This window comes from Eleginops maclovinus, chromosome 4 (assembly GCF_036324505.1).
Source record: "Eleginops maclovinus isolate JMC-PN-2008 ecotype Puerto Natales chromosome 4, JC_Emac_rtc_rv5, whole genome shotgun sequence".
NCBI classification, from domain to species: Eukaryota; Metazoa; Chordata; class Actinopteri; order Perciformes; family Eleginopidae; genus Eleginops; species Eleginops maclovinus.
The window spans coordinates 12,047,548-12,071,274 of NC_086352.1; the positions used below are offsets into that span (position 1 = coordinate 12,047,548).

Below are 23,727 nucleotides of genomic sequence, written 5' to 3' on the forward strand. Positions count from 1 at the left end.
TTGACCTTGCCTACGTTGCAGAGACCAATCGATTGCTGTGATTATTACAGCAATGTGAGTCACTTTAATTTGAGTTATACGCCAAGGAGCATCAGTATTCATGAAGACAGGTCAGACTGCCTGATATTTTCCAACCTCAAATAAATTGTGCTGATTATATGACCTTACTCCTTCTTCCTCCTACATCCTCAATCAATGACTGACAAGCAGTACTACGTCTAAGACTCGAAGAGATGTTTCCTGTTATCAACAGATGACGGTGGTGGAGGGAGAGAAACAAAGACCTGCAATCAAACCATTGGAAGTTTCATTATTAATATGCACCAATTTGGCTACAAATGTGCTCTTAATGATTGGTGTTTAAGAGGTATATCATTCACCCACTCAATTGTACATGTTGGCATGCTCACATTTGCTAATTAAACACAAAGTGCATCTAAAGCTGGTGGGAATATCCATAGTGTTTAATGTAAGGAATTTATTGGAACATATTTGACCCAATGGCGGCATTTAAAACAAAAGGCAAGAGATCACTTAAGATATTAAAGTTAATTATGAGTGAGGCATACATGTCTGTACCAAAGGTAAACTAATTTAAGAGATCAAGAAATCCACTCAATAGTTGAGACCAATACAATTCAACCTCTGTGTGGTGTTTAAAACAAAGTCAGACCATCACGAAAGTCTTTAGGATTTATTATCTGGTAACTATAAATATCGTCCCAAAAGCAGATGTTGAGATGTTTACCTGACAAGGAACATCTTTGAACTGATGATGGCAATTTAAAAGATCACAGAATTCATCATTATCAAGATTCACTCTCTCTGGGTCATATGGCGCTGTTTTCCCATGTTTTTGATAAAATACATCGTGCCTTTAACTTTGAGTAATGTTACATTGAGTCGATCAACTATGCATTTGCATATTGCTGAATGTATGAGGAACAAGCTTATCGTGTGGGTGTGTTTACATTGTACGTGATAGGCTAAGGGGCGGGACATCTCCAATTGGAGATCAATCTTCATCGACCTAATTTGTTCTAAAAAAAGTTGTTTTACCAAGAATATCTCTTGTATTTAATTCAAAATCAGTATCAATCCTGCCGATAAAATATTTACTCCGAGGCAGATCATGCCGTTCACCCCACTTACTCATGAATGAACCTCTTCGAGACGTTTAGACAGCACAGGCACTTTTTGTCCTCAAACTGAAGATGAACACTAAGCTTTTCAAGGGTTACTTCATATTCCCTTAACACTGAATAACATACCCTCAGTTTGACTCATTGTCACTGCTCTCAGTGCATCACAAACTCTCTCTAATTTATTTTTTAGCACTCTAAGGTCATCACTCAAAAGAAATCCAGCTGTTTCAAACCTAATCCATAAGTGTACATATACAAACACATAATGAGCATCCATACATACAATAGATGATCTGATTTGGAATAGTAATCAGGAAATATAAACATAACTGCTGGTTTGCAGAGACAGCTGTGGCTCAGGAAGTACATCAGGTTGTTCTTCATTTACTAGATTGGTGGATACTTATTTCCTGGCGCTACTCGTATAAGTGGGTAAGAGACCTTCGTTAAAAATGCAGGTCACTCACAGCACTTAAAAGTCAATTGTTTTAGTCAGACCCTGACACATATTTTGAGAAAAAATATTAACATTTTACCACCAAAGTTAAGCATTTAAAGAAACCACAGGAGAGAAGTGTTGGATAAATAATGTACAGAGGACAGTCATAGAATAGTTATATCCCTTTATACCCAGAGTGTCTAGGATAAAGTTCTCAAGTGGCTCAATATCAAACAAATGGAATTCACTCTTCAAGCAGAACAGATTTTTTTCCCTGTAAGTTTCTCACTCCTTTGAGAGCATATGCATGCAAGGTGTGTGTTTAACACACCTTCTCTTTCTCTGGAGGAAGGAAAGGATGGAGGTTAGGGAGGGAGGGAGGAAGAAAGTAAAGACCAAACATGCTGTGCGTTTAGGTTTAAAATCAACCCATAAATCTAAATTTTGGGTTGAATACGTGGTGGAAGACGGTTAACATTACATCTAGATATTTCCAAAACATGAGAGCAAGGACACAATTTCCAACTAATACTGTACATTAAATATAAAGTGAAATTCTGATGTTTTAGATGTTGAACATAACTATTTCTCAATCAGGTAAAGTGGACACTTTTATGTGAGGATTGCTCTTTACACGCTTCCACACATTTCTCTGCCTTCAACCAAAGTGCTTTTGTTGTCTAAGAAAAACATGAATTGTTGAATAATGCTGTAGTAACACTTTTTTAGTAATTGGGAGGATAGTCTATCTACAGGACTGTAGTTAGGTTTTTTTAAACTCTGAAACTTGCTTAGAATCAAACCTAACTGGGGTATTGACAGCTGCCAAGTTGCTTTGTGCCCAAGGATATATATATTCAGAGTGAGCATCAGAAAATAATAAGGATTTCTCAGGAGCAAAGCTCGGACCTGTCAGTAATGAACCCTGAGTAATCTTTGATACAACAGGCGCCGCAGCAAAGTCCTAGTCTATTCATATGAGTGCAAACAACTAGGTTCAGTTAGAAATCCCACCTCCCCAGTGTCAAAGACAACAAATGAAAGAGAACAGCAGAGCGCTGAACCATTCAGCCCTAACGCCTCCACCCTGCGCTCCACTAAGAGGCGGCTCAGAGTAGAAAGCACACATTAATTAGTCTTCTATCTGTACATCTCTGCTTCACTCAATTGAGAGAGGGGAGGGAGAGTGAAAAGATGAGAAGGGTGAAAGAGGAAAAGAGCTGTGTGTAAGCTCATGTCTCTCACGTCTGATACTGTGCAAGTGAGCCGACACCAGTTATTTATGTGTGTGTGTCTCCGTGTCTGTGTGTGTGATAGATAGAGAGATGTCATTTATATCTTTGACATATTTCACATTTTGCGGAGCTCCAGACTTGATGTGAGAAGGTAAACAGGAACAGCCTGTTAATAATAAGGTCAAAAACACGCAGCTTCTTTACACTTGCTGTATATTTACTAGACGCTGGCATTGCTTTCACCTTGTGAGTATGTTTGAGTGTTCCCTGTGGACAGATTTCTGTGGCCGGGATAACTTTACAACCTTGCAAAATGCAGTCATGAAATGTTACAGATATAGTTAGGGTCATGATGAAGGTCGAGCTGGACAATGGGTGTGGTAATTCCCCCCTTGCATACCTAACCATGGCCTGCTTTGGCATTGTGCCTGGTGGGATCTAATGGCAAGATGGTGTCTAGTTTTGTCCTGGTTATTTTCACTGCATTCAGAAATAGGAGTGTAGCGGAGAGAGACAGGAGAAAAAAGACAAAAGGCAGAGGGCAAAAGGCAAATCCAAAATGGGAAAAAAACAGAGAGCGACACAATTAGAGATGGTGATAATGTCAAAGCAAGGCACACAATTATCACACGCCCTTGGAGTGCAAATTAGTTCCGATTACTGTATTTGTTGTTATGGTTTGACTTTGCAGTGACATCCTACGCTGAGGTGTTGAAAGATGGGAGAAAACATTCTTGTGAGATCATTTACACACATCTCTCAAATTAGGCAAGCATGAGCTGGCAGCCTTGGCAGTAAAGTCATTAGCTAGCAAGCGCCAAAATATGTTCAGCAATGTATTAATTCCTGAGGATCCTCAATAAGTGTTTGTTGCAACTACAACATGTACAATCAATCACGTCATTTCAAGTAAAAATACATTTTAAAATATATTTTCTCCAAATAATGTTGTATTATGAAGTACTGTTCTACACCAGCTATGTGGTTTCTTAATCACATACCTGTGTCTGTAAAAGGAATGTACACAAATTTCAAAATGTATGTGAAAGAAATGAATCCAACATTGTTATACGAGTCCAAATATTAACAGTAAATAATGATGTATTTAGTTAAAAATCAATTCTACAAGAGAGGGATACAGTGAAGGTATAGTATAAAGGTGTGGAAAGACCTTTCATTCTTCATTCTATTGTTATAACCCAATCAATGCTACCAGGCAACCAAGCAAGAAATAGCAATGGCACAAAACCAACGTAAAAAAGCAACTTTTAATGTCTATTTCTTCAGTTTTTGTATGGAATAATAATGTGTTTATGACTGAGAATTAGATATGCTGTTTGGCAGATTTTGATACCCAAAGTCAAATTCAGCTGTGTCATTTGTTTCCAGTGTTAATTCCAGCTAATTTAAACTAGCTGGCTGCTGGCGCTGTTTTTTTTTTTTTATTGTACAGCCAGAGAAGGAACTTGGGTATAACCTAAACATTTATTTCCCTTTTCACACAAGAGCAATTGCAGCAACAAACCATAATACCTTAAGCTTTTGTGTTTCATTAATGTTTATTTATACCTTTCAGAGTCATATTTCAAATATATTTTCCTCTAAAATACTTCAGTACATGACAGCAATATACAACAACCAGCACTGTTTGATACCCCTCTCCCTTTTTTACCCATTAGAGGTGCATTTCACATCTTCTGATCCAAAAATGGATTGATACACAGTTCAGTGACGGCTATGTTGTACAACCTGACAGTCATGTGGACAATTACTGTGACCCATGCACTGATTCCCAACATGTGCTGAATGCGAAGACAATGCTTGTCACAGTGAACTACAATAGTCAGGTGAGGCCTAAAAAAGTAATATATAAGGTATTAAGGCTTATCATTTTGAAGCTGCTTGTTGAAATACCAGATGCCACAGAACATTGAGAGACACTGTCATGTGTTGGTCCAAAAAGTCAACTGGAGCACTGGAAGTCCATAACTTGTGTTTGTGTGCCAGACTTTGATCAGAAGGAGAAATTTACAAAACATTTTCAATCCAACACTATTTAGAAATGTTTTGATTTTCACCTATTTTTGAGAAGACAGGGCAAGGGTCACAGCGTTTTGTGAAAAAGGTCGTTGCAGTCTGTAAAAGCAGGGTTGCAAAACACTCATGAGATTAAGCAACATTTCAGGGAAGGCAGGCATTTTGCCAGCACTCAGACCCTGATTGGTTCACATTATCTTATTTCCCACAAACCAGAAAATCACTTTTGAACATCTACCTTTAATTATTTTTGTTGCCAGAAGGGAATTTTGGTTTTATTGCCAAACTGTTCCTCTGTGTTTTGGCAGCTTTTGCAGTCAAGGAGGGAATAGATTCTGAGTAGGTCCATACAGTATCTTGCACGTCAATTCCAATCAGTTCAAGAAAGTACAGACGGTAAACAGTAAGTGGATAATTAACAGTCAGTTTGTCATACATGTGTAACTCTACTGGGGCTCAGTAAACACGATGATGAGCAGGTTGCTAACAGGAAGTGGTGATGACTAAGAAAGTTGCTCAAATGAAAATTACTCAAAGAAGCCTGACCCGCTGTACTTTTGAGGAATTCATCAGGAAATAAGCAATGTAACACTTTGAAAAAGACTTCACTTAAGGTAATAAGTCTACCAGAGAGTCCATCACTAATTCATGTGGTAAACATTTAGTTAGTTGTCTGGTCTTTGGTCTGTCTTTATCAAATTATTCAAACTAGATCTGAAATCTTGTACAATTGGTTAAAAGTCACAAGAAAAGATTTTGACTTTGATTCAAATTTTAGGATCAGATATATGTTGATAGATCTTGAACCTCTTCTCCAATCCAGATGTAATACATTAATGTTGTATGCTAACTAACAGTTGTGCTACACATTGCTCTTAGTTACAGCACTGTATGACAGTCAGCATGTTTAAGATGCGTGCTTGTTACCAAAGCATTTCACCCTCGGACAGATATCGTTATTATTGACAGAAGCTTTTCATTGCTGTTTATTTGTATTTTATTGACAGATGTTTTTTTTAAACAAATGAAGCACGCGATTATTTTGTACTGAAATAAAAGTGTCACTTGAACTATAGCATGTGATTAAATGATCTGAAGATATATGAAAACCTCAGGTTGTATGTTTCCTAGATGCCATATGGGCAAATGTTAGTGTTGCTACAGGTGTGCTTACACTCTTAACAATTCTTTCACTTTGAACTTAAGGCTTTGGATTGTCAAAAAAAAGCCAAAACACTCAAAGTGTGTTCATGTCAGTTTTGAAAATATAACAATGTTTCGGACAATACATCTGAGGTTTCCACAGTTTTATGTCTGTTAATTTGCAGCTGTCGCATGTCCAAATGCAAAGATGACAATAGTACTCATTCTCTTTTACTACTGCCATTGAAATATGAGGAAATATGAAGAATACTTTGACAGTAAGCACAATGAAATGCCATGCACATTAATGCTTCTTGAAATGTTAAACTTAAGCTGATACAAATAAAACATGTATCCTTATCCCTTAGCCGTTTAGGAGGGTGACATCGGAGTTGTTTCAATAAATGCCTAAACACATACACATGTTTTGTCTTGCTGTGTTTTGGGAAATATTTTAAAAAGATTAAAATATTTTCAGCATTACTTTACTGGATATGATTGCAGCATGACAAAGCTACATTAATACAGGACATTTTGTCACTCAAATTCACTTCTAAAGTGGTTGTAACATCAGGTGCAACCTGCCATGAGGTGTAAAGTAATTGTTGGACAGAAATGGAGTACAGGAATATTGAGAGTCTGCAGGTTTCAGAGGGCTTCTAAGTTTGTATATTTCACCACTGACAGAGAGCTTCACGGGTTAATCCAACATGCCTTACACAGCATTGAGTGATTAAGTTGTCTTTGATACAGTATGATGATATACTCATACTGTACAGTAACCACCAGTGCCAGCTTAACAAAGAAATTGCTACTCACACCAAAGTGGAAAATTCTATTAGGCACGTCATTTATGTATGTTCTGCACTACTTATGGTTGCAATTATACAATTTGTAACAACTACAATTAAGAAAAACAACCAAAAAAGTGATCAAATGAACGTGACCTAACACAGACAAAAGTACAGATGGTGTTCACATGATTGATTCACATGTAATGTACATGGTAATCACATTACTTCAAAAGCGCAACATTAATTTGGAGCTTTCTTGAGATAAGTTCAAGCGTAATGGAGCAAATTGAAAAAACATACTATCTATATGATTACAATAGCTACAGCTTTTTTTATTGAACTTCATGAATGGTAACTACAGTTGTTTTAGAAAAAGAAACTGCCATCTCAAATGCAATCATAAAGATATACAGATCTATAGATATGTGTATTGCTTAACCATCATACCTATGTTGATCTATTCATCAAACAAAACAGAATCTGATATGCAATCCTTGCTGCTGACAATCTGACAGTTTTAACTCATGTAAAGGAAGTGCATGGGAAACTCATACATGACATTCAATTACCTGTGGAGAAAGAAATATTAAACTGTTCCAGCTCCAAGCTCTTTGTGGCCCTCCTTTATGACACCTTGTTTTTCTTTTCATTAGAAATAACCTGTCCAGCTTTTCTGTTGTGGTTCATCAATCCTGGACATGACCAGTAATAATGTCCAGTGATGGAAAGTTCATAGTAAGGGCGCAGAAATGTGAAGGTTGTATCTCTCATCTGTGGTTTGCTTTTTGTTTTATCCATAGAAGAGACAGGCAGAGGGTGAGCTGAGGGCCTGGCTGTGATGTCAGCAAGGAAAAAGTGTCCGTGTGTGTGTTCAGTACGTGCCAATAAAAGTTGAGGTTTCCAATCCAGTTGGCTTGTGTCATCCTTGCATTTATCTCCTCGTGCTCAATTCTGGTTCTCGATCACAAATCATCTTCTGTACTTCTCATAAATATTAATATAATACTTTATTACCCATTCCCCTTGACCCTTTGTTACGCAATGAACCAAAGAAAAAAAAAAGCAAAATATCAAAAACATTGAATTGGTCTGACAAATTGCAACATCACATAATAAGTAGAATAAAACCCAAAGGTACAGCAGAGGTTGTATAAACATTGTGCTTCTTTAATTTCACTTTGTAAAGTCCTCCACTGTCCTAGCTGTGTTTAAGTTTAAACTTTGTTATATTTAATATATATAGAGAGATAAATGTACACGTATAATCCGCGCTGAGGTTCGTCTCTTGTGGCAAGCAGAGGGCAAGCAGAGAGGCTACCAGGAGCACACTTCTATATCCTCTGTCTCTGTCTCGTCCTTTTACTCAGCATTCATTTATTTATTCATTCAATCATCAGTTTGTTTCTCTTAGTCCGTCCCTTTGTCTTTCGTTAGCTCCCAATATCCCAGAGTTTGGGACGGAAGGGAGACAGTCTTGTGAAAAAAAAGGATTTCACCCTCTTTTTCTCTCTCTTTTGCTTTCCTCCTGGAATCCTGTTCCTTCGTTTTATTCCCTCAGGTCCTTTGTCATCTTTGGTAGAGTGTCCGACACTTTGGTGTGTCTGGGGAATAGGGTGGAGGGGCTATTGAGGATTGCGGTTTGAGGGAGTGGAGATACATGAAAGGGAGCATGTATGGATGGAAAAGGGTTAATGAAGGAGAGGGAAAGGTGACAAAGTGACACACTGACATGGACAAAGTGATCCTAATCAGATTAATAGAGAGACAAAGGAGAGAAGGTGAATTTTAACTGTCAAAGATCATTAAGTATGTTCACTTTAAATACAATATGCACAACAGTTGGTTATACTGAGTGTCTGGGGGGAAAGGTTCAAAGAAAGCAGAGGAGGAGATCTAGACAAAGACTCTGTGATACTATTTATCTATGCAAGAAGGCTGAAATGGATGCACAAAGGATAGAACTTCATGGAGTGGATAAGGGGGAGAGAGTTAAGGAGACAGGTATGTGGAGGGGAAGACAGGGAGAAGGGTAGAGAGAGAAGTATAAGAGCGTGAGTCAGGGCAGTGTCTGTCACTACAGACAGGCGGTGTACCAGGAAGTGCTCATCATCTGTAGAGTAGCAACAGGAAGCAGGAGAGGCCGAAGGTCAGCCACCTGGCCAATGGGAGTGAGTGGGATCCACCAATCAGAACTATGGACACAGGCAAAAAAGAACAGAATATTTAATCAATACAATTCTTACAGGCACCTTGTTTCCAGGTTCTGCTGTCTGTTCATGACACGTTTTTCTGGCAAAGTTTATAAACAGGTAAAGGTAACATACTCTCCACCAGTCTCTGTAATATTAATTACACAACGCCAATCATAAGGGCTTTTCACACTCTTGCTTACGTAATTTCTTAATGAAAGACAGAAAAAAAGGAGCTTTTAATCGCTGGCTGACTTTACATTTAATTAGATATTTTGAGTGTCAAGGGTTCAAAAGCTTATTCACTTAATAGCTCAAAGTAAGAAATGTAATCAAATGATGAATTGTATTGCAATCACATTTACTTATAGCCGTTAAAGTAATACAATATTTAGTTTCTCTTCTGGAAGGCAGTGTATACAGTACGTATCGGATAGAAGGGGCAACTTTTACATCATTACGTCATTTCTTTCTTTTAGCCCTGTAAACGGCATTTTATAAATAACAGGCCAACCTTGACATTAGATTAACCACCGGCTAAGTAGATAAGTGTACATGAATATATTGATGGCTTTGGCCTGAGGCAGTCTCTAAGCCTGGCTGGCTCACTGCTGAGGCATGTGCAAGGAGAAGGCCGTGGTTTGGCGGGGCGTTTACAGTTTTGTTTCTTGTAACAAGAAGCATCGTCTGAACAATATTCAGACGATGCTTCTGTTGAATGTTGAAAGCAGGGTTGAACAAATAAAAGGGAGAGACCCAGAACCAAGAATCAAGGGTGGGGGTGGGGGTGAGTAAACAAGTCAGAGAACCAGAGAGAAGCACCATTGAGTTTACACTCTGAGATTATAAAGAGAAAAAGAAGTTACAATTGATGTCATCATCACCAATATGTGATGGATGTTTAGTTTGTTATTGTTTTTCTGCAGGTTTTTTATGTTTATGCCCTGTAGAAGTTGCGGTCCACTCATCTTTAATGAGGTGTGCTTTTTACTCCTAAGAATAACTATCAGCGGCAAATATGTATTTTACTTTGTTAAATCTTAGTGCTCCACACACAAGCAGCACAGCTCATCACACTTCTTCTCGTCTTTTACTACACACTATGTACTCTCCCTTGTTTGCACGGCATTACAAAAATGCAGCAACAAATTACACACGCAAAGACAGAGTTTCATAAATATAAAGTAGGTATTGTATTAAAAAGATCAATGTAATTTCATATCAAGGCTCCGTCCTCCAGGCAGAAAATCGATATTTATAATAAAGCTTTGATCCGTATGCAACACACACACCCACACAAACACAAACATACATACACATTGACATAGTATAGTTTGCGGGCAACAGATCGAAGTGGAACATGATGTTTTACGTTTCTGTTTTTTCTTTCCTTACTCAATTATCTCTCTCCTCCCTCTACACCAGAAGAAGCAGGATGTTTTATTTCACTCATTGTATGAAAGCAATAGAGCTCATACGTCTTTTGTTCTGTCGTGGAATTCAAATGGGTTTTAAAAGAAAATGGATTACTCTGGGAATTTGTATTGAATATTATATTGCCAGTGTGTATGTGGTGGTAGGATCCAAGCATGTCATAGTACAGAAAGTGAACAGGAAATGCAATACACCCACACTAATCTTAGCCTCTAAACCTGCATCTTTGTGCTGTTGAGCTAGAAATATCCAAACATCACAGGTAGCAGAAGATTTTGAATGCCTACCAAAACAGGTCAATGTCTGTCCGTCATGCTGAGCTACCTCCTAATTTACATTTTTGCTGATAATATTAACGTGTGCTCACCTTCCACCTCATACACTCTGAACTGAGCCAGGTGATTTATGCAGGCCGAGTTGCACCACACATGTCAGAGGCAATCATCCTTCATTTTAGGAGGATAGTACGATTACATTCCCCGGTGCACGCATTTAGTTAACCTGAAGCCTAAGTGTGTCCATGCGAGTGTGAGAATTATAATACTAAAAAGCACTTGCTGGTGGATGCACGTTTATGGTATATTCAGTATATGCAGTGTGTGGGAGTATCAGTGTGACACTATGTGATGTATGAGCTAGGTGATGCTACCAGGCTCACCTACTCTCCCTGCACATCCAGTGAGATGCAGGGAGCAGCAGCAAAGTGTCATGTTTTGATGTCATACATTGACACACGCACACACACACGCACACACACACACACACACACATCCATATGACAGATTGCTGATCAAAGCTTCTATTGATGTTATGCGCTGCGTGTTATTTGTTTTTTCAAAAGCTGTTGCTCACCGTGCAGGCGGGATTTAAGCTATTTGTTATTTAATTAGCCAATTATTCTATCTTTCTATCTGTCTGTCAGTCTGTATCTGTCTTCTGTCTTCATACTAGATACATTTATATATATACAAACACCTGTGAAGTCTATGAAGACAGGCTCTGAAGACATCCTGGGTCAGATTCACATTGACCATGTTAAAATGACACTTCAGATACTGTTTGATATTTCATATTGAGCATAATCAAAACAAATAAAGAGTGAGTGTGCATTTTCTTCCGATTCATATTCCTTTTGATTTCATCATGCATAACATGAGCTCAGTTTAATCTTTTCTCTTATCCTTATTGTTACCGCATAAATTCCATGGTGGGCTCAAGACAGATGCATTTGTGTTTTCTTTCAGTGGCAAAGACTCCAGTCGCCTGCCTGTTAATTACCCATCTGTCTGCACTATATGTCTGTGCCTGAACCAAACCTGCAGGACACAGGCGCACAACTTGGAGTGCTCAAGAGCCTTCCTCTTCCTGTTTACACCTTCATCCATTATTCACTTCATCCGCCAGTGTCTTAATAAGATCACATACATATGCAGACATCTCACAACTGGGGGTTAGCAAAGCAGGATTTTAATAATTCACTCATTTATTTTTACAGTTTTTGGTTGTTTCCTTTCCTTTCCTTGTCTCTAATGTTTTTCTTCTCCTCAAAATAAAAAAAATGAACAAAAACATGTTGATTTTTTCTTATCCATTTTGAGGTTAATAGTGGACGCACTAAAGGGAAAGCACTTGTGTGATATGTTGTGTAGGGCTACATGAATACATTTTAATTAGTAGTAGTAGGCACATTAAGTTATACATTAAATATGTTTTACTGTAACTGTGAGTTCTGCACACTGACTAAATCCAAGATGAGAAACTAATTGATGGTTAAAATATAAGTTGTGTACAATATATCGTTGATTCTTACTCAGTTTCACGGTTTCAAAGTGTCCCCATTTCACCTAACAGCACTTGCAGTGTTCAATAAGAGAACGGTGCCAACCAGCTGTTGTTGTGCTTGTCTGTAAAGAATGCAATGAAGGCTATTATGAGTATTTAATGATGTGTATGCACCTGTGTGTGTGTGTGTGTGTGTGTGTGTGTGTGTGTGTGTGTGTGTGTGTGTGTGTGTGTACGTGCGTGCGTGTGTGTGTGTGCATGCCTGTGTTTTTGTATGCAAGTCATTGCTGGCAGAGGGCAGCTCTTACTGTAGCTAAACTGCTGGCAGGTTTTGGTTTATTTTTTCTTTCGTCTTTAACTTCTCACACACAATCACACATATAGACACACTTGCACTCACACCTACACAAACTTTTGGTCACTCTCCATCTTTGACCTTTTCACCATTTCTGTCTCCTCTCCACACCCCAACCCTTAAGGCTATTTCAGTCTCCCTCCACTCGATTACATAGACATGCACTGATTCCCTGTAACTCGCTTGGTTTTCTCTCTGGTTCACCCTATAGGCAGAGTCAGCCATAACAAACAGTATTTATAAGTAGCAAAATGGTATTCTGGTATTGTATTTATGGGCAGACAGCTTGGGTTGACTTGTCAAGCATATCAGCTGGACGGGTGTCGGGGAAATTCTGGTCAGTTTACTGAGAAAAATACTCCTGTTGGAACGATGTCTAGCCACCATATGATCCGGGCTTGTGACTCTTTCCTTCACTGCACATACATTCCTGTCTCTTTCGTTCTCCACTCATGCCCTTTCCCTTTAAATCCGTATTATTACACACTTTCTCTCTAAAGGGTAATGTGCAGAGGTGTACGGGAAATATACGGGATATATTAAAAGTGGGTGTGGAGGAGGCAGCAGTTGCGTGTTGTGTAAAACTAGAGAATGAAAGGATGAAGTGGAATTTAAAGTAAATAAATGGATAGAGCAGAGGAGGGACCACATTTGATGACTAGGCTTTCAAATTGCCTCCATGCCGGTGCCCTGTGGTGTCCACTTGTCATCGTACAACACCCACACTGACAAAACTTTCTCTCCGCACCATATTCCTACACCTCCCAACCACTTAAGAAGAGGTTTAGATCTCTGTCTCGTAGTCCTTTTGTAGTCCTGCTGCCCCTTGATTTATTTCTATTCAATTGGAATAAAGGATGTGTGTAATCAGTTTAATTTAGCTATGTTCCACCTTTTCAGCTATGTTTTTTTAGATATTGTTTTGGGGGGCAGTTATCAGAGATGCTTCTCTTTGATTCTCTGGATGTTTATATCTATCTTACCTGTCTTACCTGCGCTGGCTACAGTGTTCTCCTGCTTGCACTTCCCTATGGTGATGGACACGTCGTCAATGGCAATATCCCCCTCGAAACTCGGGCCACGAATTCCCTCGAACACAATCTGTTTTGAAAAGAGAGAAAAGAAACAATATACATGTGTTTAGTTGGAAACAAAGCCAGTGCACTGCTAGAAAAAGGTAAACGTAAACAAATAACTGATTCGGACTTTTGACTTAAAAACGTTACTACCAAAGGGGATACAGTATTTGGTGTTTTAAGAACTAAATGTGACATGTGTGATAAATGTGTTCAGATTTAAAACATATGAGCTCAAACTGGTCAAATACATCATGAAATTGCACTGCCTTTTAAAAGAAAACTATGCTGAAATATGACATATATGAAGGTAAGGTAGTCAGTTGTGTGAAGTTATAATCTTCAGTAGTAAGTATTTAGAAGTTGCATTCTTATACCATCATTATTTGTGGTCCTTTAACAACAAAACCATACAGGAGACTCATCTGGAAACTTTCCAAGCGACTTTCAAATCTTATAGCCACCAGCCATCTGGTATTGACTGACAGCCTAATTACTGTAGTGTACCACAGCACCCAGCTAATCAAAGAGCAAGTGTATTCTGTGTGGAATATTAGGAAGGAAAGAGAGAGAACAAGAAAACTCAAAATAACAACACAAGCAACTCTCAGGCCTGCACCTTTTATAGGTTTTAAAATCAAGAGTGTGGTGCTTTGTAATGTTTAATTTTAAATATGATAGCCAAAGTGCTTGCTGTGTTATCATATCTGAGGGATATTCAATCCTACAGTAATAATGGCTCATTTGATCTGTTAAGTGGTTTTACGGAAATGCGCTCCATGCACAAATATTGGTGTGTGGGCTTGCACATATAGCATTATTTTCTACTTCTACCAACAAGCCCCTGAGCAAGGCACTTAAGCCTTAACTTCTTCTAGAAATACTGGAGCAGGTGTGTATGACCGTTTAAATAAATGTGATGGGAAATACTGTATATGCCTGAATACATACATAACAAGATTGCGAGCAGGTGCATGCATTGAGGGGTGCCAAATGTGCATGTCTGGCTGCACTTTAAGACCTCCATCTGTTAACCTCAATGTGCTGAGCAAGAGTATCAACAGAGTATTTAACCCAGTCAACAGGCAGAAGAGACTTGCCATCAATTTATGTGTAAATATATCAAGCAACATTATATATGGTGGTTTCAGTTAACCCAGTTCCTATACATGCCAATGAAAATAGCCTGACCCCACCCCTATTATGTTATATTATTATGGAGAAAATGAAAGCTGGAGAGAGGCGGTGCACACATCACAGTCAACATATTGTACTGCTGGGGCGTTTCATTACCTGTTTTTTATTCTGCAAGTGTTGCTGTTAGTGCAAAACAGGGATGTCAGTTTGAAGTATCAAACTGAAATTCATGGGGCAGATACCAAAAACCGAGTCATCACCATAGACAAGGAGCGTGTGCAAGTCATGTCTTGAATTCACCTCTGCAGTGTCATCATAAAGAAGCCAAGTCTAAGGAGAATAAATGAGGATTGTGGAAATAAAATATTATTTAAATGTAAAAAATTGCTTTTACTTGAGTATTTTTAGACATTTTCTTTCCTTTTTCCTCAGCTTACTTTGCCTGACTGTGTTTCTCTGTATTTTTCTATTGTCCAAATAAAGAGCTCAATAGTAAACATTCATTAAAAGGAGGGAAACGCAAAAGATGAACCACCTCTTTCCCACCTACTTCCAAATGAAGTCCCAGAGTGAGACATCTTTTTTTGAATGAATAAATAAAAATAATTGGGAGAACCTTGAAACAGATTGGGTGATGTGGAGGGAGACAGAGAAGAATGCAGCAGCAAAGGCTGGATGGGTTTAACTGGTCGGCTCATTTGTGCAAAAAGGCTTATTTGATTCACCAGGCAGATAGTAGCTGTTAGGAAACTACAGGATAATAGAGGGAATAGGCTAATTGGTCAACATGCCATGGTCATCTAATGTATAAATGCTTTGGTGCTGCTTCCTCCCTATGTGGCAAGGCTACATTAGTTTCAATTATAGAATCAGTACAGTACACAACAGGATACATAGCCAACAACAAGAACACATGATTACTCACCCACAGGGGCACTTACTCTATGTACCTTTAAGCACGTATGCGTTACACAAGTGGTAGCACTGACACAGGATTGTTGTATAATTAGACACGATGAGAAACATAATTGGAAGAAGGAAACCATGGCGTTGACCCAAAAGCAAAGAGCACATATAACCGTCTTTCTAACAAACAACATAATCCCATCTAGCATAACCATGTTTTATTAGATATTAAACATAAAGAGCATAACACAATCCAATATCCTGCTGTGCAACCAATTGCATGCGTTCATTCTTCTCTGGAAACAGTCCTGTGACCTTTTGCTAAATGTCCACTGCTGACAGATCAAGCCGAAGTGTGAGTGGCCAGGGCCAGCAGTGCCTCACACTTCAACATCACTGCTGGGCACTGAGCTGAGGTGAAGTATATCACAGAGTTTGTCAACCGTGGCAGGGGCAAGTTTGCTTAATACACAGTCATGGAAAAAATGTTTTAACTGATATTGACTATTGATATGTCTTTCATTATGTCTGTACAGCTTTTATCTCCTAACTACACTGAAAATTAAATTACTAAAGGAGGCTTTTCTGAAAAGAACATGACAACTTACACAACTCAAGGTTCACAAAATTGGGGGATGTAAAAATGTTGCCTTTGGCCATAAAAGGCTGCTGCTATATTTCATTGTTATATTTACTGTAATCATGACATTTACCAAATACTCAAGAATCATCACAATACATGACAGAAAAACCTCATCCCTAAAATAAATCAGAGTAAATTCCAATTCCTCGTCAAAACAGTGTGCCGTGTGTAGGATAGACGGTGTGTGCCTGTGTGTGTACAGATCAAAGAGCATTCAGTAAAGTGTCAGGTTGGAGTTGTGAATGTGTCGTTTTGTCGAAGCTTGTAACCTTTAATGTTCCCATTGATGTGCTGTCCATATACCAGAGGGGACACAGCCATGAGAGAGGGAGAGAGAGAGAGATACAGCTTTGAAATACCGGTGCTAGTCAAAATGTGGTAGTCGGTGCACACAAATGTGGGTTGGCCTGGTTTCCAACAAGCCCCCCAGGTACCAAACACTGTGAGGAACACAGATGGCCTCTGGGTAATCCACAGAGGAGCGAGTGGGGACACAAATAATCTACTACATTTTTTTTTTTTTAACTCAATTGATTTCATGTGTACATGTTATTTGTTCTTTATAAGTTGGTCACAGTGAACAACCAGCTTCCAGGCCAATTCAATCTGATTATTTTAGATTTTTGTCAGAAATGGGATTGGCAAACTTGCAGAAAAGAGACAGATGGCAGCTCTATGGAACAGTAAAACCATTCAACGATAGTAATAGCTTAGGATAAAATGACTTACAATGGAATCGTGGAGATGCTTTTTCTTCACTGTGTTTGGGCAGCCCATGCTAAAGTGTTTTGGTTTCATTATAAATGCATTGAACCCAAATAAAGAGCAGTGAAGCTCACACAGTGGCAGTTCGCATTTCATGAATTTACAACTTGAATATACGCAGACAGTAATAATGACCAGCAGGCATACAATTTAAATTCAAATGCTTCCTTATCGGTTGGCTTTTATTGTAAACAGTTAACACTGTATATAATAAAAGCCTTGTATTAATGCAAGCCATCGGCTGGGCTACAGCTCTTTTAGAGAGGCAGGAAGGGAGGCTGTTCTCAAAGACATCATTACTTTTGTTGGACAGAGCACAAAGAGAGGGGGAATGCAGAGACGAGTGGCAGCACCTCAAAGGCCTTCGCTGTATGCAGTCAGTGAGCTGTGCACAGGACTAAAAAGTTTGAGTTCTCCATGGACATGCTCTCAACATGAAGCAGAAATGGAACAAGCATCAATATGCAGCCACTCCTGCACTCAGTGGAACAAGATCACGTTTACTTCAGAAAGCAATCCTCTGTGAATTCAACTGAATTAGGCAATCATAGGAATGCTGTTCAAAGGGGGATTTGAGATAATAGAGAGTGGACACGACCAGGTTATCTTTGTTTATTGTTATGGGGAATCTAGGGTATTGGTTTCTTTAATTGTAGAGAGAAAGTTATTTTGGAGTCAAGAAAAGGTAACTGTATTCTTTTAGAGTTGCATAAAAAAATCTGAATAAAGAAATCGCAAAAATCTAACTAAATTATTTTGTATGAATAACAGTAAAGGGCAAACATTACAGTGCACGTTATTTTAAAGCAGGAAGGTTTCGCACACTTTCCAATTAATTAGCATTTACCTGACATCCCAACACTTGGAAAAGAGTGTGCTAGGGGAGTGGGCGAAACAAGAATCAAGTCAATTTTCTAGCTCATCCTACAAAGGCATTGTATTGTGGGGTTTCTGTGTTTCGGGAGGAACTTTGTCAAGTATAAGAAGAACAATCCTCCCCGTGGCCCCTCAGGGCAGAACTCAAATTCTAAGGAGAGAATAATCTCATCATCTGGCCTTTCCTTGGATAGGTGAGTCCTATAGAGAAAGTTCAAGTGAATCTGCTGATGATAAGGGTTTTAAAGGATTCTACCACTGTGACCCATATACATTCTTCCATAATCAGGTTTATTATCAATGGGAAGACTCTGATCCATAGGCCACACTTCTGCTCATTTAGGGCCTTGTGAAAAGCTGAAGATTATTGGAGGAGTACCTATTTTTTACCTGAAAGTCAGCAATACAAACAGGTGTAGCATTTTATAGACCGAGGTTACCAGGCAAATGCATTAGAATTGTGTTATAGCAAGTGTCCAATGTTTTTGGGGCTTGACCTATAGGTTCAGGATATAGCTTCTGCTAAATGTATATAGCACAGTTTTTTCTAACGCTTACCAGTTAAATCAAATGAGCACTGGCTTAACGCTATTTGGTTGTGAGGTTGCATAACTTTGAAATGATGTGTGGACAACTGCCGCTGTGAATAGTACTCAAGCTTAAAGATACCCTTTAGACATTTTCATTACAAGTAGCAACATGAAACAATGTTTTTGACTATGTTGCCCTGGCTGTTTGAGAAACACATGCATGTGCATAATTGGGGGCTTGACTCACATCGAGCCCCCGAGTGATGTCAAGGATTTCATGCTCTTCCATTGATTGACAGTTGGTAGAGGTAACACTGCGTCAAATGTAGCCAGCAAAGACCAGAAAGAAAAAGTCTATCTACAAGCAAAATATGGATGGGAACAATGCACAATTTAAAGTAATTTAAAAATGAGCTTTGTGAAAACTGAATATAAACAGAAATTATGTTGATTTACAAGAAAACGTTGTCTCGTATGAATGGGTTTAATGAACGGTAAATGTGAACTCAGTAAACCATCATCACTTGACTTTTCCATTTCAAAGGGTTATAGGTAATTTACATAAAGTTGAGAACCAAAGATTTCTTGTGACTAATCCTCATGCAACATTCGGTCTCTACTGGATTTTAATTTATGTAAATAAGAATTGAACATGGCCAATGTTTGGATATGGTTTTGTTGTCAAGAACTGCCAAGCCTTGCATCATTCGCTCATGCAACACAGTAGCTCTTGCTCCTATTCTTGACCTCCCAGCAGCCAAAACACAACTGTTGGTCCTCTGTAACATTCATTTCCTCTTCCATAAACGTCACTAACAAGAGTTTGAGATGCAGCAAGCCATAGCAACTGCTAAAGTAACATTAATAGAACCATTCTTTACAATTGTAACTTGTAGAAACACAGCTAAACAGCACAACAACAGCAATTGTGTCAGGTAATTCCCATTGTCAACAGCAGACAGCTTAATCATTATTATTGATTGTGAGGAAACAAGCAATCCCCAGAGAGAGAGAAAGATAGAGAGGGAGAGAAAGAGACGGATTGAAAATGGAGGAGAAACAACAGCAACAGAGGACGGTGGTAAAAGAGGCAGCAATAACAGCTGACAGAGAGTTGGGGAAATTGGCCAAGGGAGAAGCTCACGAGAGACAGACGGATAGTAGAGAGAGAACTTTCCCCTTTCTTATTTCATTTTGTCTGCTTGGGGTTCTTGATACATAACAGAAACTTGGATATAAATAACGATAAGTCAGAGAAGTTCATTCATTCATTCAGAAAGGGAATGGAAGTGAAACAAAGTATGTGTATCTGCTCCCCTTCTGTTGATGGTACTGGGATCCAGATTGCATGCCCTGTACATTATTTAACAACTCTATTTGTTTCACAGCAGCTGTTGTGTGTGTTTGGGAGAGAAAGTTGAACAGAGAAGTCAAAGTGAAGAACTAACATAACTCTTAAAGTTATTCTAAAGTAAAAAAGAAGTAAATATATATTTTGATGAACTTCCTTTGTGATCAAAGTGTGTTCCTCTCAACAACTGAGACAAATAATTATCTTAAATCTTTTTCTGTCTTTAGATCAAAAAGGTAAAGGGTGGTGCAGGTGACATACAAATGTAAGAAATGTTGTGACAGTAATATTCAATCACATCTTCAGAAATGTTGTTCTTATTTGGGTATTTATTTTGCAAGCTGAGCGTCTAGTTATGTTTTCAACACAGCACCATTATTACTACGCGTATAGGTTGTCCCTCTAACCAGAAAAACAGCAGCAGGTTTCACTGATTAACAAATGTTTCTAAACTATAACTATAAAATGCACAACATATACTGTACTGTTGTTAAAAACATGTCCTTGTAGTAACTGTGTAGTAACTGTATTCTTCGTGCTATAAAATTGCTCCAGTGAGAAAGTTAATCAGACCACAGTGAATTTAAAATCATCACATGTTCAGGATATACTGGGTCTAGGACAAACACAGAAACATGGGATGATTTCGACAATCGTATGCATGACCAAATGTGATGTGTACAGTTCAGTACATGCAAGCACACATGAGAAAGACCGCCAAAGGAAGGGAGAATGAAATTAAAATTTGTAAATGTAAAAAGCAATATTCAGTTGCCAAGGAGACAATCCCTCTCTTGCATGCATCCCTTCTCCTCCATCCATCCATCCTGACCCATCTTTGCTTCAGTCACGATACAAATGGGGGGATCAATATTTAAAATGCACTGATTAAGTGCTTTATTGATGAGACACAGACACTTTCACATGTATTACTCCTTTTTTATCACACACCGTCATTCTATATTTCATGTCTATAACACCACCTCCTTTGCTCACAAACAAATGTACGGTTCTCCTCGTTGTCACCTTCTTGATTGTATAATTTCTATCTATTATCAGAAGGTTATGGTGTCCGGACCAATAAAGCTGCCTTCTTTAACACTGCATAGACAAAGTGCTGGAAGAAAAAGGCTTTTCTCTGTTGTGTGTCTTTCCTGAGTGTGTATATTATGTTTGGTGTGTAGGAGTAGTGAGACTGCAAGCACCTGCATCTGCCTTGTGTGTGTATCTATCAGCACATATATGCTGAGTGGGGTGGGCAGGTGCTGTTTCTATTTATAGGTCTTAATGGTTTTGCACTAATGGTCCTTAGCCTGTGTTTTCTCTTTGGCTAACCTTGAACTTTAGTTATGACGTCCAATGTTTCCCATTATAAACCCCCCTCACACACATAGACTGAAACACAGAAACACTTCAGTGTGTTTAAGTGTTGGAATATAAATGATTGCTATTAAACTACCAGATGTGTACTTCAGTGAAAGTTTGACGGGGATAAAATCCCTTAATTGCAATTTAATGTGTGACTTCATTAAAATCATTTCAGAATCAACTTCTTTTTTCTTTCTTTTTTATGATAAGTAACATGTTTTAACGGAATTGAACTAAGGGAAACATCTGTACATAAACACTGTCATTAGTATAATCACACACACACACACCTCTTTGAACATCTGTTTGGTAGCTAATGAAGATGAAGAAGAACAAAATGGGTAATGATCTATTTTTTCTGATGGTAATACTGTGTTGCTTTCCCTAACTTACACACTTGCTGTGCTAATGGCCATTCTTTGTTAAATTACAACTCACAATATGCTGAACAATACTAGTTTTTGGTTAGTAAATCAATGGAGCTGGACAAGATCAACTGTGCACCTCACACCCAAACACTTTGGATAATTAGATATTACTGTAAACTAAGTATGTTTGTGCATGTGCAGCAGTTTTAAAGTTTTGTCTAAGACACTCGTTAACATGCAAATACGGTCAAACCTGCACCATCCAACATCACAGAGGAGCCCTAAAATATACTGTATGCCCACTGTTTGACTTAATTTTCCCTTTAATGGTGAAAGAAACATGGTGTTGCAGAGGTATAGTTAATGAAGAGCAAATGCAGCCCCTAGCGAAGGCCTTCAGCCCACATTCATCATGGATTCAATTTCCCCCGTGCACGTAAAGAGAGTATCTGGAATCATTACAACACAACTAGCAGGCATCCCCTGCTCATAAATAAGCCTGTTAATTGACCTGTCATAGCTAATTGCTGCAGGGGATAGGAGACTAGTTTGCGTGTATGTGGGTGTGTGTATCTGTGTGTGTTTTAAATAAAAGAGTTGTCTGTCTGTGTGCATTTGTGTGGATGTAACTATGTATATGTTTGTGTGTAAAATATTATACACAGATATATGGACAGAAGAGGTGTGTGTTTAGGGGTGATTATATGAACAGTGGAGGACTGTCTTTGCTGGGTTTGTTGATTTTAGAGCCATTAGTAATCAGCCTTTGGACAGGGACTATGTGAGGTGAACCAGGGCCAGAATCGACCGAAATGGTCAGCCTGTCCCACCACAGGGCAAGAGAAAAAGATACACAGAGATAAAGAGACCAAAACAGAAAACAGAGAGATATTGAGAAACACACACCGGAGGATAGATGCACGCAAAACCAAACCCATCATCATTCTTTGCCCTCACTATTTTTTCCCCTCTCAGATGGGTTGTAAACTTGCTGAGGCACACACATATAAACACACAATTACAAAGAGACATGGTGAGTTTGAAAAAAAAGGTGGGAAATGAGTGCGAGACGAGGCATAGTGTACAGTCAGAAGAAAGACTGAGTCCTCAAGTTTACTCGGCCACATCCCAACAGGAAAGAGCTTGCTGCAAGTGCAGCTGCCATAGAGCCAGAGGGACTTCAATGATGTGTCAACAGACAGTGCTCAAACACAGGCGCTTGCTCTGTTATGTCTCTCAGTCCATTTTCTCCCACAATTGACTGAAACTCTATAGTGGACTCAAACCTCAGATAAACTTGCATGGAAATATTATAGTTCTGGAAGGTTTTACCACACAAATCTGATCAGAATTTAGACACGAGAACTGGTTCACATCTGTTTGTAATTACTTAAATGAATAACTGTATTAAGTTAATATTCTTGTAAGAGCAAATTAAACATGGCAGTTTGGGAATTTGTGCAGGTGTAAGCTCTTCTTATTTTCATTACATTTTCTTGCAGTACATTGGTTCCCATGATGCACCTGTTCATTCAAACTGAAATCATTGTAAAATCCAGTTCAAGCAAAGAATGTCAAATCTGAAAATAAACAATACTCCCAAAAGTACTGTATGCACTGATCCAACCGTCTCTATCCTGATAGGGATTCTGATACTGAATCAGGGTATTGGTCGATTCAGAATACCGATCTGATACAGTGGGGCAAAAAAGTATTTAGTCAGCCACCAATTGTGCAAGTTCTCTCATTTAAAAAGATGAGAGATGCCTGTAATTTTTATCATAGGTATACCTCAACTATGAGAGACAGAATGAGAAAAAAAAATCCAGGAAATCACATTGTCTGATTTTTAAAGAATTTATTTTCAAATTATTGTGGAAAATAAGTATTTGGTCAATAACAAAAGTTCATCTCAATACTTTGTTATATACCCTTTGTTGGCAATGACAGAGGTCAAACGTTTTCTGTAAGTCTTCACAAGGTTTTCACACACGTATTTTGGCCCATTCCTCCATGCAGATCTCCTCTAAAGCAGTGATGTTTTGGCGCTGTCGCTGGGCAACACGGACTTTCAACTCCCTCCAAAGATTTTCTATGGGGTTGAGATCTGGAGACTGGCTAGGCCACTCCAGGACCTTGAAATGCTTCTTACGA

The 23,727-nt window shown here is 38.6% G+C and overlaps 1 protein-coding gene across 1 annotated transcript in view; it reads right to left on the bottom strand.

Moving 5' to 3' along the window:
• Positions 1-4,372: 4,372 nt before the first annotated feature.
• LOC134863070 (MAM domain-containing glycosylphosphatidylinositol anchor protein 1) overlaps positions 4,373-23,727 on the bottom strand; it is a 152,376-nt gene continuing 133,021 nt past the window's right edge. Inside the window, 2 exon segments of the mRNA XM_063881337.1 lie at positions 4,373-8,985; positions 13,546-13,657. Coding sequence (XP_063737407.1) covers positions 8,900-8,985; positions 13,546-13,657 — 198 coding nt within the window. The 3' untranslated portion in view covers positions 4,373-8,899.